The 14,193-nt window shown below is 37.5% G+C and overlaps 1 protein-coding gene across 3 annotated transcripts in view; it reads left to right on the top strand.

Moving 5' to 3' along the window:
* LOC135833850 (probable multidrug resistance-associated protein lethal(2)03659) overlaps nt 1-13,976 on the top strand; it is a 60,285-nt gene extending 46,309 nt beyond the window's left edge. For all 3 annotated transcript variants that reach the window (XM_065347651.1, XM_065347652.1, XM_065347653.1), the window contains exons 6-28: nt 5,971-6,193; nt 6,358-6,514; nt 6,663-6,801; nt 7,205-7,315; nt 8,761-9,075; nt 9,177-9,341; nt 9,445-9,566; nt 9,640-9,737; nt 9,875-9,960; nt 10,246-10,410; nt 10,499-10,707; nt 10,877-11,145; nt 11,236-11,315; nt 11,423-11,573; nt 11,668-11,774; nt 11,883-12,006; nt 12,079-12,249; nt 12,355-12,482; nt 12,578-12,823; nt 12,895-13,067; nt 13,160-13,289; nt 13,391-13,501; nt 13,650-13,976. In XM_065347651.1, coding sequence (XP_065203723.1) covers nt 5,971-6,193; nt 6,358-6,514; nt 6,663-6,801; nt 7,205-7,315; nt 8,761-9,075; nt 9,177-9,341; nt 9,445-9,566; nt 9,640-9,737; nt 9,875-9,960; nt 10,246-10,410; nt 10,499-10,707; nt 10,877-11,145; nt 11,236-11,315; nt 11,423-11,573; nt 11,668-11,774; nt 11,883-12,006; nt 12,079-12,249; nt 12,355-12,482; nt 12,578-12,823; nt 12,895-13,067; nt 13,160-13,289; nt 13,391-13,501; nt 13,650-13,736 — 3,567 coding nt within the window. In that variant the 3' untranslated portion in view covers nt 13,737-13,976. The remainder of the gene's footprint in view (nt 1-5,970; nt 6,194-6,357; nt 6,515-6,662; nt 6,802-7,204; nt 7,316-8,760; nt 9,076-9,176; nt 9,342-9,444; nt 9,567-9,639; nt 9,738-9,874; nt 9,961-10,245; nt 10,411-10,498; nt 10,708-10,876; nt 11,146-11,235; nt 11,316-11,422; nt 11,574-11,667; nt 11,775-11,882; nt 12,007-12,078; nt 12,250-12,354; nt 12,483-12,577; nt 12,824-12,894; nt 13,068-13,159; nt 13,290-13,390; nt 13,502-13,649) is intronic.
* Nucleotides 13,977-14,193: the final 217 nt, after the last annotated feature.

Here is a 14,193-nt window from a genome sequence, read left to right as displayed (position 1 = left end):
TCCACGCGTGACTTTACAAATCTCACCTTGACATGTGGTGGAAAAATTGTTGATCGAGTGGAATGGAAGGTCGAGTTCTTGCAAAAGTAAAATGGAATCTAGTAAGTTGAGGAGTACTCATCTAAAACAACGATATAACTCGTCAAGTCGAGCTTTTGAAAAATGACTTTGGGTTTTGGTCAGATTTCTGAACAAAGTTGTCTTAGGTATACAATACATATTTTATGGACAAAATGCATTTGTTTCGTGCAACCACCAAATCTCCATTTTTATCGTGTTGTTTTCAAACAGTGTCTGGTTGAAAATCCTGTATTGTTTTTGAAATTCTTTTGAACCAGCCCAATGTTGTACTAGTAGCTTGAAGGTTATTAGACTAGGCAAAGGTGCCTTACCATACTGAGTGAAATTTCTCACTTTCTACTCTAAAATACCCGTACTTAGTGTATGTATGTATTATGATTAGGTACATTATGCTCGTAGCATAGCCGGTGTAGGGTAGGGTAGATGCAGAATTGCAGATAGATAATACTTACTTTCTGTATTTACTCGTTATTATAATGTTGCGTAGGTACATTTTAGATACATACATCTACAAAGTTTTTGTCCACGTTGAAACTTGAAAATAGTCTTTATGTATGGTGGGGGGGGGGGTGATCTACCTGTCCAAGTGTCCAATTTGTTGAATTTTACTCTTATAACGGGGCTATGCGACGCACAAAAAATGTCACGCAGTTCAAATGTACGAGTATAATACTAGTACCAACCTAAGTACCTACATAATTATTATATGTTTTGTACGTTTGATTGGTCGAGTAATTTACTTTTCGGTTTCTAAAGTGTTGGTTTCAACCATTCGTATAATAATAATTCTATAATGACTACCTAGGTGTTTATAAAAATACGTACTACGTACTACGTAATCGATTCGTACGAGTAAATTTCGCAGTTCTCGATGTCGTTCTTTATCATTCCTCTTCAAGTCTTTTACTCGTATGTTCATACTCGTATATCAGTCTATTGTTTGTATTCTGCCAAGATTATGGATCGTTTTTTGATGCCATACCCAACTACCTATGACTATGAGCTATCGTATTTAGTTAGGTAGCTAAAATTAAGTATGTTAGCCATGGTAAATTTACCTACTCGTGCATGCGTCGCGTCGAACGGAATCGACTCTACTATTCTATCGTACGTAAAATCGCTCTTTTGGTTCATCGGTCATATTCGTATTTCTAGACCTGACGATTAGGTGCTTACTCGTAAGTCGTAATATCAATAATACCTGTCACACTTTTAATATTTCGTTTTTTTTTTTTGCGAACGGCGGACAGTTATAAAGTCCAGCTGCTGCAGCGGAAAGAAATGCCTGCCAATTGATGGGTAGTGTTCTGAAATACGTACGAGTATGTATTTTTCCGGTGACTCGCTGCGGGTGCGAGGTGAAAAGTTCTTCCTCAGTTGGGCTGAATTTCAACGAGCTCGTCTAACGGTCCTGCTCACTGCTCGGTGCTCTTTCAAAAAAAATATTCCGCTTTTTGCTTAAAGGTACTAATTTTTCAAAAAGTCGTTCAAAAGTTTCACTTTCATAGCAAACATTAAATACGGGGATATTTTTTCATAATCTACCATGTTTGAAAATTCGTTTTATAGATAGTAAATGTATGGGTCATTTCGTGGTAATATTTTCGGAAGAGACGGACATACTCGTATTTAAATCTGTAGAAGGTCTGTTGCTTTGTGGTTTTGAATTTTATCAAATGCTCTAGGATAAATTTTGATGCTTTTTTTTCACGACATCAACATAGGCATACGAAATTGAAAAAAAAAACCTCTCGATACATTTAATACCTACAGTAATCAGCGCGCTAATAAATAGGCTATTTTTTGGCTTCTATCGTAAGTTTATCCTTTATCGTTGGCCTTTTTTTAAATTAACCCAACGCCCTCGACACCGCTACCAACGTCGCATGTTTTACTCTTACTCACCCCGTTCGCGTAACAGAATGCATCATTTTCACTCTTATATCCTAATCCTAACTTTTACTCGTACCTGGCTCTGGCTGTAGATATAGCTCGTAGTATAATTTTCGTTTTTCCAAGCTTTTAAATTTTATTTTGCGTGTGTAAAAATACTATATATATGTAGTAGATAAATACTCGTACTCGTACGTTACCGTGCACGTGAATAAATTTTTCGTTTTCGATCGTCTAATCGGCTCATTTTGGCTGCCGCTGGAAAATGTGGTTTTTCAAATTTTTGAAACTGAAAAATTCGGGTAAGATGAATGTCAGCAGAATGTATAGTGACAAGGACCCATTGTAGGAGGAATGGGAGCGGAGGGGTTTAACGCGTCTCAAAATTTTCGAAAACTCCAAACGATTCCCTCGATTGGAGTGGGGGGGGGGATTCAATAACCCGCAAACTTGCGAAATTCATGGTAAAAACTTCGACTCCTCCTGAATTTCTTGGCCGAGCAAAATTTGAAAGCAATTTCCGCGACTGATCGAGTATCTGGTCGTTGCTTTGACACGCGCAGATACTCGTAGTTTACTGTTCAACTAGCAACGATCGAATTTTATTGAAGTTTTTGTGACACGAAAAATTCAGTTGGCTTTTTGTAGATACGTATAATGGATTCTAAAAAACCCAGACTTTGAAAATTATAACTGGCACTCGAAAATTTTTGTCACATGTTAGTAATGGGCATACTTCTCACTTCGAATGCATATGTATTATACAGTATGTAGGTACTATGTTTAGCTTAACCTAGCAAGTTGTACAGTGCGGCGCTAGTGCCTCTTGAGAGTAAGTTTTAGATAGATAAGGCTCGAAAATAGCTACACAGATGTCATCAAGTCGCGTCGGGGCCTCACGTCCATTGAACCGAAGTTGATGAAAAACGGCTGACGCAATAGAGCGCAGTCAAATTTTGCTACTCCTTCTCTAATTTCAAGTAAAAATCAACCGCAGTAAAATTTTTCCAATGTAACTTTGTGACCTAGGTAACTATCCGAATGGGTTAAAATTTATCGAGAAATTCAAATATTTCGACGACAGTGTTTTTTTCAGCACTTTTTAAGAATTTTATGGAGTTGGGTAAAATGCGAGAAAATGAAGAATGGCCATCTCAACATTTTCGAGTTTTTTTGAACAACTTTAAGCCCGAAAATCGACTCAATTTCTCGAAAAGTTGAAAAAATTTCCTAAAACGAACTAAATCAAGTACAAATCTGAAATGACGGAATTTTTTTATTTTCTCAAAATTTTAACCCATTTCGATAGATCGCGTAGCACTTTTTAAAAAATTCAGAAAATCACGTCCCGTTTTTGGGCTCAAACTTCGTAAAAATTGATTTAAAACCCATCTCGTCGAGATACGAGTATTTGAATTCCTCGATTTTGAGCGGTCGTGTGACTTTTATTTTCAAAAATTTCGAAAATTAAAACCCAATTTCGGGCTAAGAGGCGCAACTTGGACATTTTTGTGCTAAATTTGTCTAAAGATGCCTCTCGAGGGATCCTAGCATACTGTTGTGCAACTGGTAAGCTGAAGTAAACATACTCGTAGTACATATAATAATTCAATACTAACCTGACGATATCGCGAGTTCGGAGAATGCAAAATACGACTTTTCTGATATTTTGTCTTTTACCTACCTACGACTCGACTACGGAAAACCAACTGAATTTTTTGTTGTGCGTTGTGCAGAAATTGCAGGCTTGCAGCCAACTCGATAAGTACCTGGGTACTCGTTACCAGTTTGAGTTGGTCTGTCGACTAGAATGACTGTAATGATGACTAAAATCATAGCTATTTGCTAGCTGACTAAATTGCACATCGTGCGAGTGCCACACGTGTACGTACTGCGTACTCGTAGTACATAAAATTTTCGTTATTATGTACCTAGGTACATAATCCGCCCTTGTAAGCTCTCTATTGTAGATTAGGTAGAGTTACGCACTTTTGTTTGCAGCATGTTTTCATTTTGCATTTTTTGATTTGCTTGCGTTGCCTCCGTTTTTCTTTTCGTTGTATGTTGTAGATTATTTACGCATTACGCATAACGCATTACGCGGCTAATTTCTATTTGTACATATTTAATAATTAAGAATTCAGGTCTAACTTTTAACTTGTACCTAACTTAACTCGATATTACAGTAGCTTTACATGTCGCAGGTGTATGGTATACTAGGTGTAGGTGTAGGTGTACGTACTACGTATAACTGTGTACCGGAGAACAGGATGCTCAATGCTGCGTATAACACGACGCACTTTTTTCAGAATTATTTTCCATGTGTTTTAGGCAAGGCTTACCTACTTATTTTCTTTCTTTGTTTTCAATTACGCTTTTACAAGTAACAATTGCGGTCAATATGTCCATCTCCATATCGTTCAATTGAAAAATTTTAACCGTTTTGATTATGTTTTTAATTGAATGGCTGGTCGTCGCTCGTCGGCGACCAAATAAACGCATTCCTCTCAATTGATCGAGTTTAGAAGCGATGAGACGTAGTTCGTCAATAGCTTCGAATTCGCTTTCGTCTTTCTTTGAAATCCAAAATTGATTAATTATGGGAATTGGAAACAAAAAATGTACGCGTACGTCGTTCGACCCCAAGTATGTACTCGTATGATATTCGCTTGTTCGCTTACTTTTACTCATTTATACTATTCGCCAATACTCCATCGAGGAAAGTAAAATAAAAGTCATAGGTACCTACTACCTACCTATTGCTGACGATAAAATTCACGGAACTCGTAAAAAATATCGTAAAAATGTTTCGAGATTGGTGTGAAAAATTGCTGTTTTTCTTAATAAATAGATACCTACCATTCGTGTGTCGTGTACCTAGTACCTAGTTACCTACTCGAGTTGATAAACTTTCTTGAAAGTAAACTGGCACATTAAAAAATTGGTTTCAACTATAAAAAAAAATGTTTTCCGTAACGTAACGTTTCGGCTGATAAGATTGTCTGAAAATCATTTGGAATGGATTGACGAATACCTTTGAAAAATTGCCTCTCTTCCGCGAGAAGGCCGAAGCGAAGAGTGTAGAAAAATGAATTTTGGAATTATATAATCAGCTGCGTATATCTACGAGTACCTACATTTAGGTAAGGTGTTCTACTTTGAAATTTTCACAAATATAGGCGAAGGCCAATGCCAATATAGGTGAGTGGTGAGCGATAAGCGATAAACGGCGAGTGATGAACGGAAAGATAAACATAAGTAGGTTCAGGTAGGTATGGGAATCGTAAAAGTGGCCATAACGGTGCCGCTGAGCGAAAAATTCGAAATACTGTACATATTTGTATTTTACGCTCTGTTGCGAGCGTTTTTTTGAGCTTTTTGAGAATCATTATGGAGGTTATCAACGAAATACGCGTAGGTTCAGTTTTAAGAGTTTTATCCAAGTTGAACTATATTTTATGAAGCACGTTTTACTGTTTTGAAGAAGGAAGCATCCGGTTTCTTTGTAAAAATTCGAAACTGATAGTGAAGGGTACGATGGATACGATGCATCTCTAGTTTCTGTCTCCATTACCTATAGCTACGTTTACTGCCGGTGCCTGTGCACTGTGCAATTTGCACAATACTACGTTAATGTTGGAGCTACCTAGTACCTACACCTAGTCTGCCTGTGCCTGTCGCCATCAGTTATTGTATCACTGTATCAGCTACGAAAAATACATTAGTTTAATCGTTTACTTTCTTACTCGTAACTAAATTTATATGAGCTTCCTAAGAGCTACCTTTACTCAACTTTTATCGTACTTGTAGTGGCCTGCTTAGATAGAGGTACATGAGCTATATTCGTATGTTTTAGTTGGAATATATAGGTGTACTTAGTACTTAATTACTTACTTACTTACTTACTTACTTACCTATGGTTAATTACCTACATATGTTTAATCGATTGAAATTTCAATTCTTTAAATAATACGTTGTTTTGTTGGATATTTTCAGGCTTTAAAATTAAGTAAAACGGCTTTAGGTGAAACGACCGTGGGCCAGGTAGTTAATTTGTTGTCGAACGACGTAAATAGATTCGATATAGCTGTGATATTTTTACATTACTTATGGTTAGGTCCATTAGAAACAATCATTGTTACCTATTTTTTATGGCAAGAAATCGATTGGGCTTCTTGCATCGGAGTCGCGGCGCTCTTACTTTTTATACCGCTGCAAGGTACGTATATACGCTACGCGAACGCGTAAAATGCATGTACCTACTTACCTAGTACCTCTACCTACCTAAGTACCTACATAGTAAATCTGTCGCCTGTGCCTGTGCCCAACTCTGGCAACTTACGCCAATCATTACCTAATTTGCTCTTTTACTCCTTCTTACAGGTTATTTAGGCAAAAAGACGTCGGCTCTTAGATTAAAAACTGCAATTAGAACCGACGAAAGGGTTCGTCTAATGAATGAAATCATTTCCGGTATACAAGTAATCAAAATGTATACGTGGGAAAAGCCATTCGCCGCCTTGGTCGCCAAAGCTAGAAAGTAAGTCGTCTCGTTGTCGATGTCTTCGAGTTGGAGTACTCGGTACTCGCTCGCTTTCAAGTTTTAATTACAGGCCGCGTCCTGTCTACTAAACGACAAACGTGTAAAATTAATTTATTGTTTCGTTTCGTTTCGTTTCGATTTGCAGGAAAGAAGTGAACGAAATCAAGGGAACGTCACATATTCGAGGAGTACTGCTATCGTTTATCATTTTTCACACGAGAATAGCTCTATTTTTCAGCATTTTTTCATACGTAGTCGTCGGTAACACGATCACAGCACAAAAGGTGAGACCTCGCTTTACCCATTCCTAACATTCCTCGATTATGATTTCGAATTACGCACCTACTCGCGTATCGGACGATGAGAATAGTCAGTTCAGAAATCACGAATCACGAATTTGATCAATTTTTTTTCGAAAACCTTATTTTATACATTTTTATAAAGACTAGTTGAAAAACTTGAAGTACATAGTTTCGTTAGGTAATTATAATTTCAATCCAAAAAGCTATCGAATGTGCTGCTCGGTTCAGTCGTTCCGAAGCTTTCGACGAAATTCAGCCTTTTCTGGCTTCTCCAGAACAGCAAAGAATCATCTTCCACGTTGATCTCGATGCTTCGAATGATTTCAAATGGGTAATCGTTAGCTTTCTGGATATCTGATTGACTTGTTTTTTTTTGTTCTGCCAGGTATTTGTAATTACTTCCTATTTCAACATTCTACGACAGACGATGACGGTATTCTTTCCGCAAGGTATTGGACAAATAGCCGAAGCTTTGATATCGATCAAACGATTACAGGTAAAGTAATGCCTCTGTAAAAAGTATTCATTCGTTTTAAACTGATGAGGTAGAAAATTAGAAATGGAAGTGGAACTTTTCACCCAAATTATTCTTTTATCGCGATAGCTTCAATTAAGATTCCTTTTATGAAGGTAGCCTACCTTTTGAAAATTTAAAATAGAAAAAAACTTTCAACTTTGTGGCTCCTTTTTTTTGAAAATCAGAAGAGGAGAAGCCGTAATAAAACAAACAAATTTTCATAGTGTTCATTAGTTGAAATGTGACGAACACGGTTTGAAAATGATTAAAAATTGATATAAAGTTGCAAAATTTGAGGAAAAATAACAAAAATTTTTAAATTTACAAACAATCGTCAAAAAGTACGAACAAAATCGTTCAAAATTACGAAAACCTAAAAAATTAGCTGAAAATCACTTAATTACTTTTTTTACTTATAAAATTAAGCAAAAATTATTTAAAGGTTTGTTAGAATTCCATGAAAATACTCGTAGTTGAAAATTAACAAAAGTCGAAAAAAAAACTCTATGGAAAATCGTGGAATTGGGATCATTAGGTACATATAACGCGTACAGTTTGTTGTTTTATCATTTTTTGTCCAAATTGCTCGATATTTTACGGATTTTCTATTCGTTTTCGATTATTTATATGACATTTTTAATTAGTTTCGGAGATTTTATTTTCAATTTTGATCAACTTTTGCTCAATTTTACTGAAATTTTATCAATTTTTTTTTGGTAAGTAATTTTTGCAGATTTTTATGTAGATTGTAATGTTTACCTCGAGGTACATATTATAATAAATTCACGAGCAATTTTCGCAAAATTTGCCTCGATTTTGCCACTATTTGTTTCGTGCATTTGAATTATTTCAATGTTAGTTCTATTGTTATCTTGAAACTGTGATCGATTTTTGCAAAGTTGGAATTTCATTTTAGTATGATTTGATCAGCTTTTCGTCACTTTTAGCAATTTTTCGTAATTTTAGACATTTTTAAAACGTAAAATAGCCGATTTATGATTTTTTTTTTAGAATTCAGATCCTTTTGCATTTTATCTAGTTACTCGAACGGTTCCGAGTGAATTTCGAAGTCTTTGCTGGGTTTATATTTTTTCTCGAATTCAGGGTCATTACCCTTTGGCCTCTATTACAGCATTAAAATCAAAAATCCTAGCGAAAGGCCGAATTATACTGCTTACTGTACTTGAGCTTTCATAGCTTTGCATTTGAGCTATAAGGGTGGAACTTGTATTGACTTTGAAAATAAATTCGAAGTTGAAAAATATAGAGGTGTTGCTTCTTAGCCCTTTCCCTCTCTATGTGTAATCGTTGTGGAATTGAGGCAGAAATTGTTGTCGTTGTTTTTTTCATTTATTTTTATTTTTTTGCGAAATACAAATCATTCTAATGTACACGAAGACTAAATGCGCTTTTTTTTTTTTTAGACTTTCTTGATGTACGAAGAAAATGAAATTTACTCCAAACACTCGTTCACACGAAACGGAATGAAATCATCTAAAGAAAACGGCGAAGCGAAATCCGCAACAGCGACGAAAGTTGGCGATGATAAAGAAGTCGAAATGAAACCGATGACCAACGATATTCACTCGAAAACTACGGAAGAAAAGTTGGCCGTTCACTTGAAAAATGCCACCGCCAAGTGGAGTGAAAATTCGGCCGAAAATAGTCTCAACGACCTGAACATCAAAGTGGCCAAACGAAGTTTACTCGCGGTTATCGGTCCTGTTGGTGCCGGAAAAGTGAGTAAAAATGTTATTATACACGACGGAAACGGTAAAAAGTTTTTCTACTCGTAAATGCCTCGATTCACGCGTATTTTTTCTGTTTTGTCGTTTCGTAGTCTTCGATTCTTCAAGCTATATTGAGAGAACTTCCGTTGAAAAGCGGCGATATCAAAATTTCCGGTACCATTTCGTACGCTTCGCAAGAACCTTGGCTGTTTGCCGGATCTGTCAGACAGAATATTCTTTTCGGTTTACCTATGGATAAGGAACGTTATCGGCAGGTAAAATAACGTACCGTATTTCGAATGTCGAAATTACCAACATGGTCTCCCGGACGAACGAATTTACGTAGTAGGTATTCTATTTTTTATCGATATTTTTCAGGTCGTTCAAGTCTGCTCTTTGAAAACAGATTTCGAGCAATTTCCTTACGGCGATAAAACCATAGTCGGCGAACGAGGAGTCTCACTTAGCGGAGGACAAAGAGCTAGAGTTAATCTTGCCAGGTAGGTAACTTAATCGATGCGGTTGACGGAAACGTTTCATTTCATTTCGTTTATTCCGTGCTCATTTTTTCAGAGCTGTGTACAAGAAAGCCGATATATACTTATTCGACGATCCATTATCTGCAGTAGATACTCGCGTTGGTAAACATTTATTTGAAGAATGCATCGCAAGTACGTGGTACCCTACCTACCTTCTTCGTAAATGCTGTTGCTGTTGCTGTTGGCGTTGGCGTTGGTTTAGAAACGTCGCGTCGACGATTTCTTTATCATTTTTTAATCGTCGTATTCGATCAACTTCTGGTTTACAGATTATCTGAGCGATAAGACGCGTATTTTAGTTACTCATCAGTTACAGTACCTGGGAAATGTCGATCATATCGTTCTGCTCGAACAAGTAATTAATTTCTAATCCTACTCGTGTGCCTATTCTTATTTATAATGGCGGTTTTACGAGGACACGAAGAGAGACACGATCTACATTAATCGAACAAATCTACGCTGTTCGATGTTTCGAAGTACCGGCGACTGATTTTAATGATACTCGTACATTATGTGTCTACGTATAGCGCGATTGAATTCGAACGTTACCATTTCATATACTTAGATATTGAAGAATTTTATTACCTAATTTTAGTTTATAATTACCTACTAATTAGCTTAACTCGACGTTTTACTACAGGGATCAGTTACGGCAGAAGGTTCCTTCCAACAACTGCAAGAAACCGGATTAGATTTCACCAAACTCTTATCGACGCCCAAAGAATCCGAAGATGGCAAAAGTACCGCCGAAGAAACACCCGAAGAAATCGTTAAACCGTTGCATACTCGACAAATCTCAGTTCAGGTAGGTCGAGTCGAACAAGCGCCATCTCGTAAAAAATTTTCGCGAAATAGAAATGTGGAAATTGAATTTGTTGTTTTCGTGTTTGTAGAGCGTAGCGTCGTCCATGGAAGATGGACTGGCCAGTGATCGCGAACCAAAACCCGTAGAGGAAACCGTCACTCAAGGTTCCGTAGGCATGTACGTGTATCGCGCCTATTTCGCAGCCGGCGGACATTGGTGTTTCGTATTTTCCATGTTCTTTTTGTGCTTTTTCGCGCAAGTTTTAGCTTCAGGAAGCGACGCTTGGATAACATATTGGTAAATTGCTAATGCTAATTATGTACCTACACCAGACACCTAGCCTACCTACTCGTATTCTAAATTTTTCCAAAGTACGAGTACGACTAGGTAGTAGGTACGTTCTCGGTAATACGAGTACGTAATATTGCGTGTATTTACAACTCGCGTTTATTTGTCGATATTTCAGGGTGAATTTAGAAGATGGTCATTATCCGTGCAAAGATCCGGAAAGAGCGAAGAACATGACGACCTGCGACAAAACACCGTTATTCGATGTGTCGCGAGAATGGTGCATTTATATCTTCGCTGCGATTACATTCAGCATGATTATAGTCACCTTGATCAGATCGTTTACTTTCGTTAAAATGTGTATGAATATTTCGATGAATTTGCACAACGCCATGTTCAACGGCATCACCAGGGCGTCTATGTATTTCTTTAATACGAATCCGTCGGGTACGTATTTTTTTCGCACAGTACATCGTCGTCTCGTAAGTCGTGCCGATTGTTCGAATATCTAATATTTCCTTTAATGCTTACTTGTAGGCAGAATATTGAATAGATTTTCCAAAGATATGGGCTCCATTGACGAAATGCTACCTTCGGCATTGATAGACTGTGTTCAGGTAAAAATTTGATGCGTCTCCTCTGTTTTTTCTTTTTACTTGTTTTCGATCCGTTCGAGTTCGATTTTCAATTGAAATTGAAACGAGTACCTATTTTGTATTTTCAGATCGGATTCACTTTATTGGGTATTATCGTGGTTGTTGCGTTCGTGAATCCGTACCTGTTGATTCCGACCTTCATCATCGCATTTATATTTTATAAATTACGACAGTTTTATTTGGCGACTTCTCGTAGTGTGAAGCGTTTAGAGGGAATCAGTGAGTTTATTTTTCAAATCTTTCGCGAATGCTCGCGCACGAGTTATCATCTTATTTACATACTCGTACTTACTACTGCTACTGTATTTTACAGCTCGTAGTCCAGTATTTTCGCATTTGAACGCGTCTCTTCAAGGATTGACGACGATACGAGCTTTCGGAGCGCAAACTATTTTAGAAAAAGAATTCGACAATCATCAAGTGAGTGAAATTCAGCTGAAAGTCGACCGCAATTGCAACCTAAACCAACGCCGTATTGTTGGATTTGTACGATCGAATTATTCTTCCACGTTTCGCTTTTTCTTTCAGGATTTACATTCGTCAGCGTGGTACTTATTTTTAGCGACGAGTCGAGCTTTCGGATTTTGGCTAGATATGTTTTGCGTTTTATACATAGCATTAGTTACATTCAGTTTTCTACTCATCCTCACCAGTGAGTAACGGGTGTTGCATTTTTTACGCTACGTTATCGTTCGACCATTTTCTGATATCGTTTTCTATGCAGGTACTAGCGGCGGTAACGTGGGTCTAGCCATCACTCAAGCTATCGGATTAACGGGCATGTTCCAATGGGGAATGCGACAGTCAGCCGAATTAGAGAATCAGATGACTTCGGTCGAGCGAGTATTAGAATACGGAAACGTCACTCCCGAAGCAAATTTGGAATCACCTCCCGGTACGTATAAAAAGCTGCGTGTCCGCTCGTTGAAATATTATTATTTATCGTAGCTCGATAAAATTTGAAATTCTACGTACGTTTCTGAAATCTCTCTGCATTCAGATAAGAAACCGCCAGCTTCTTGGCCCGGCAAAGGAGAAGTCGTCTTCGAAAAAATGTATTTGAAGTACGAGCCGAACGGACACTTTGTACTCAGAAATCTCAATTTTACCATCAAACCCGAAGAAAAGGTACCGGAGGCGGATTCGTACCATTTGCATCACTAGTAGGCCTACGTAGTATCTCGATTTGGAATTTAAAACGTCAATTACTAATTTATCGACAGGTGGGAATCGTCGGTCGTACCGGAGCTGGTAAATCATCGCTGATCGCCGCTCTATTCAGGTTGGCCGAAAATCAGGGACAAATCAGAGTAGATGGTATCGATATAAATACGGTAGGATTACACGAAGTGCGTTCGAAAATTTCAATCATACCTCAAGAACCGGTGCTGTTTTCCGGCACGATGCGTAAAAATTTGGATCCTTTCGACGAATATCCCGATCACGTGTTATGGAACGCCCTAGAAAAAGTGAGTAAATTATACGCGTAAACGATAATCGAGATCGACTGCTCGCATATAATGACTCGCATTTCTGCTAGGTTGAATTGAAAGAAGCTATTAATGATCTCACTGGCGGATTGAACGCCAAAATGTCCGAAGGTGGCTCAAATTTCAGCGTTGGACAACGACAATTGGTCTGTCTAGCCCGAGCTATCGTGAGGAACAATAAGATATTGGTTTTAGACGAAGCTACGGCCAATGTAGATCCGCAGTAAGATGATTTTTTTCCATGTCATTTCTAATGTTACTTTTTCGATATCTCGTCTCGATTGAATTGAAACTAACTACCTTATTTCTTCGCAGAACGGACGCCTTAATTCAGATGACGATTAGAGAGAAATTCAAAAATTGCACTGTTTTGACCATTGCTCATAGACTGAACACTGTTATGGACTCGGATAAAGTACTGGTAATGGATGCCGGAACTTGCGTTGTAAGCGTATTTACTAAATAATATTTGTATTATTTAATTTTTTCAAGATAGCGTGTGGTAGTAAAGCGCTAAAATTACGACCATTTTTTTTTCTTTTCAAGGAATTCGACCATCCTCACTTACTGTTACAAAACAGAGAAGGATTTTTGAGTAAAATGGTGGAGAATACCGGACGAGGAACTTCGGAATTATTGCACGATATCGCGCGCAGAGTAAGTTTCCTGATCACGATTTTTTTTTACAATGCGACTTTTCCGCTCCCCTCCCCTCTTCTCATCGACCCTCTTGATTTGATGATTGTGTAGGTCAAGTATCTATAGGTATATTAATTTTATTATTAATTCGCCGTTGTTTTGGCAGAGTTACAAGAACCTCGCGGATAGTATCATTCCTCACATAGATGAAGACCTACCAGACGTATACTTGGATATGAAAAAAGATTTATAATACTCTTCGACGTTCGATGAACTTGTTCAAGTTACCGTTCGTTAGCTTTCTAGGTTCCCTGAAATGGCGGTACGCATCTGGAGAATACTTTTTGTTTTGTTGAGTATTAAGTAATTTAAATTAGTATATTTCACTTGTTACAACCGCAATAAGATCCACTTTGGTGCCTCAAGAATCGAGTGTCAATTTTGTTGTGATTTCCTGATAAAATAACAAATATACGTGATGAAATTGTTCAAATTATTGTATATTTGTCATTTGTCTAAATTAGTGCGGACAACATATCGAACGTCGTGCCGGCGTAATAAATTATTTCGAAGAAATTATGTACATATGTAAGTTATAGTTCGTCGCTGTGATCGGATATTTTGTGAGTAATTTTCATCGCGTTCGAATCGTTGTACTCGTATTTTTATTGCTATTTATCTTCGGATTTTATAATTAGTTGTAGACCGAC

Source organism: Planococcus citri, chromosome 2 (assembly GCF_950023065.1).
Source record: "Planococcus citri chromosome 2, ihPlaCitr1.1, whole genome shotgun sequence".
In the NCBI taxonomy this organism is placed as follows: domain Eukaryota; kingdom Metazoa; phylum Arthropoda; class Insecta; order Hemiptera; family Pseudococcidae; genus Planococcus; species Planococcus citri.
This window is presented reverse-complemented; position numbering and strand designations above follow the sequence as displayed.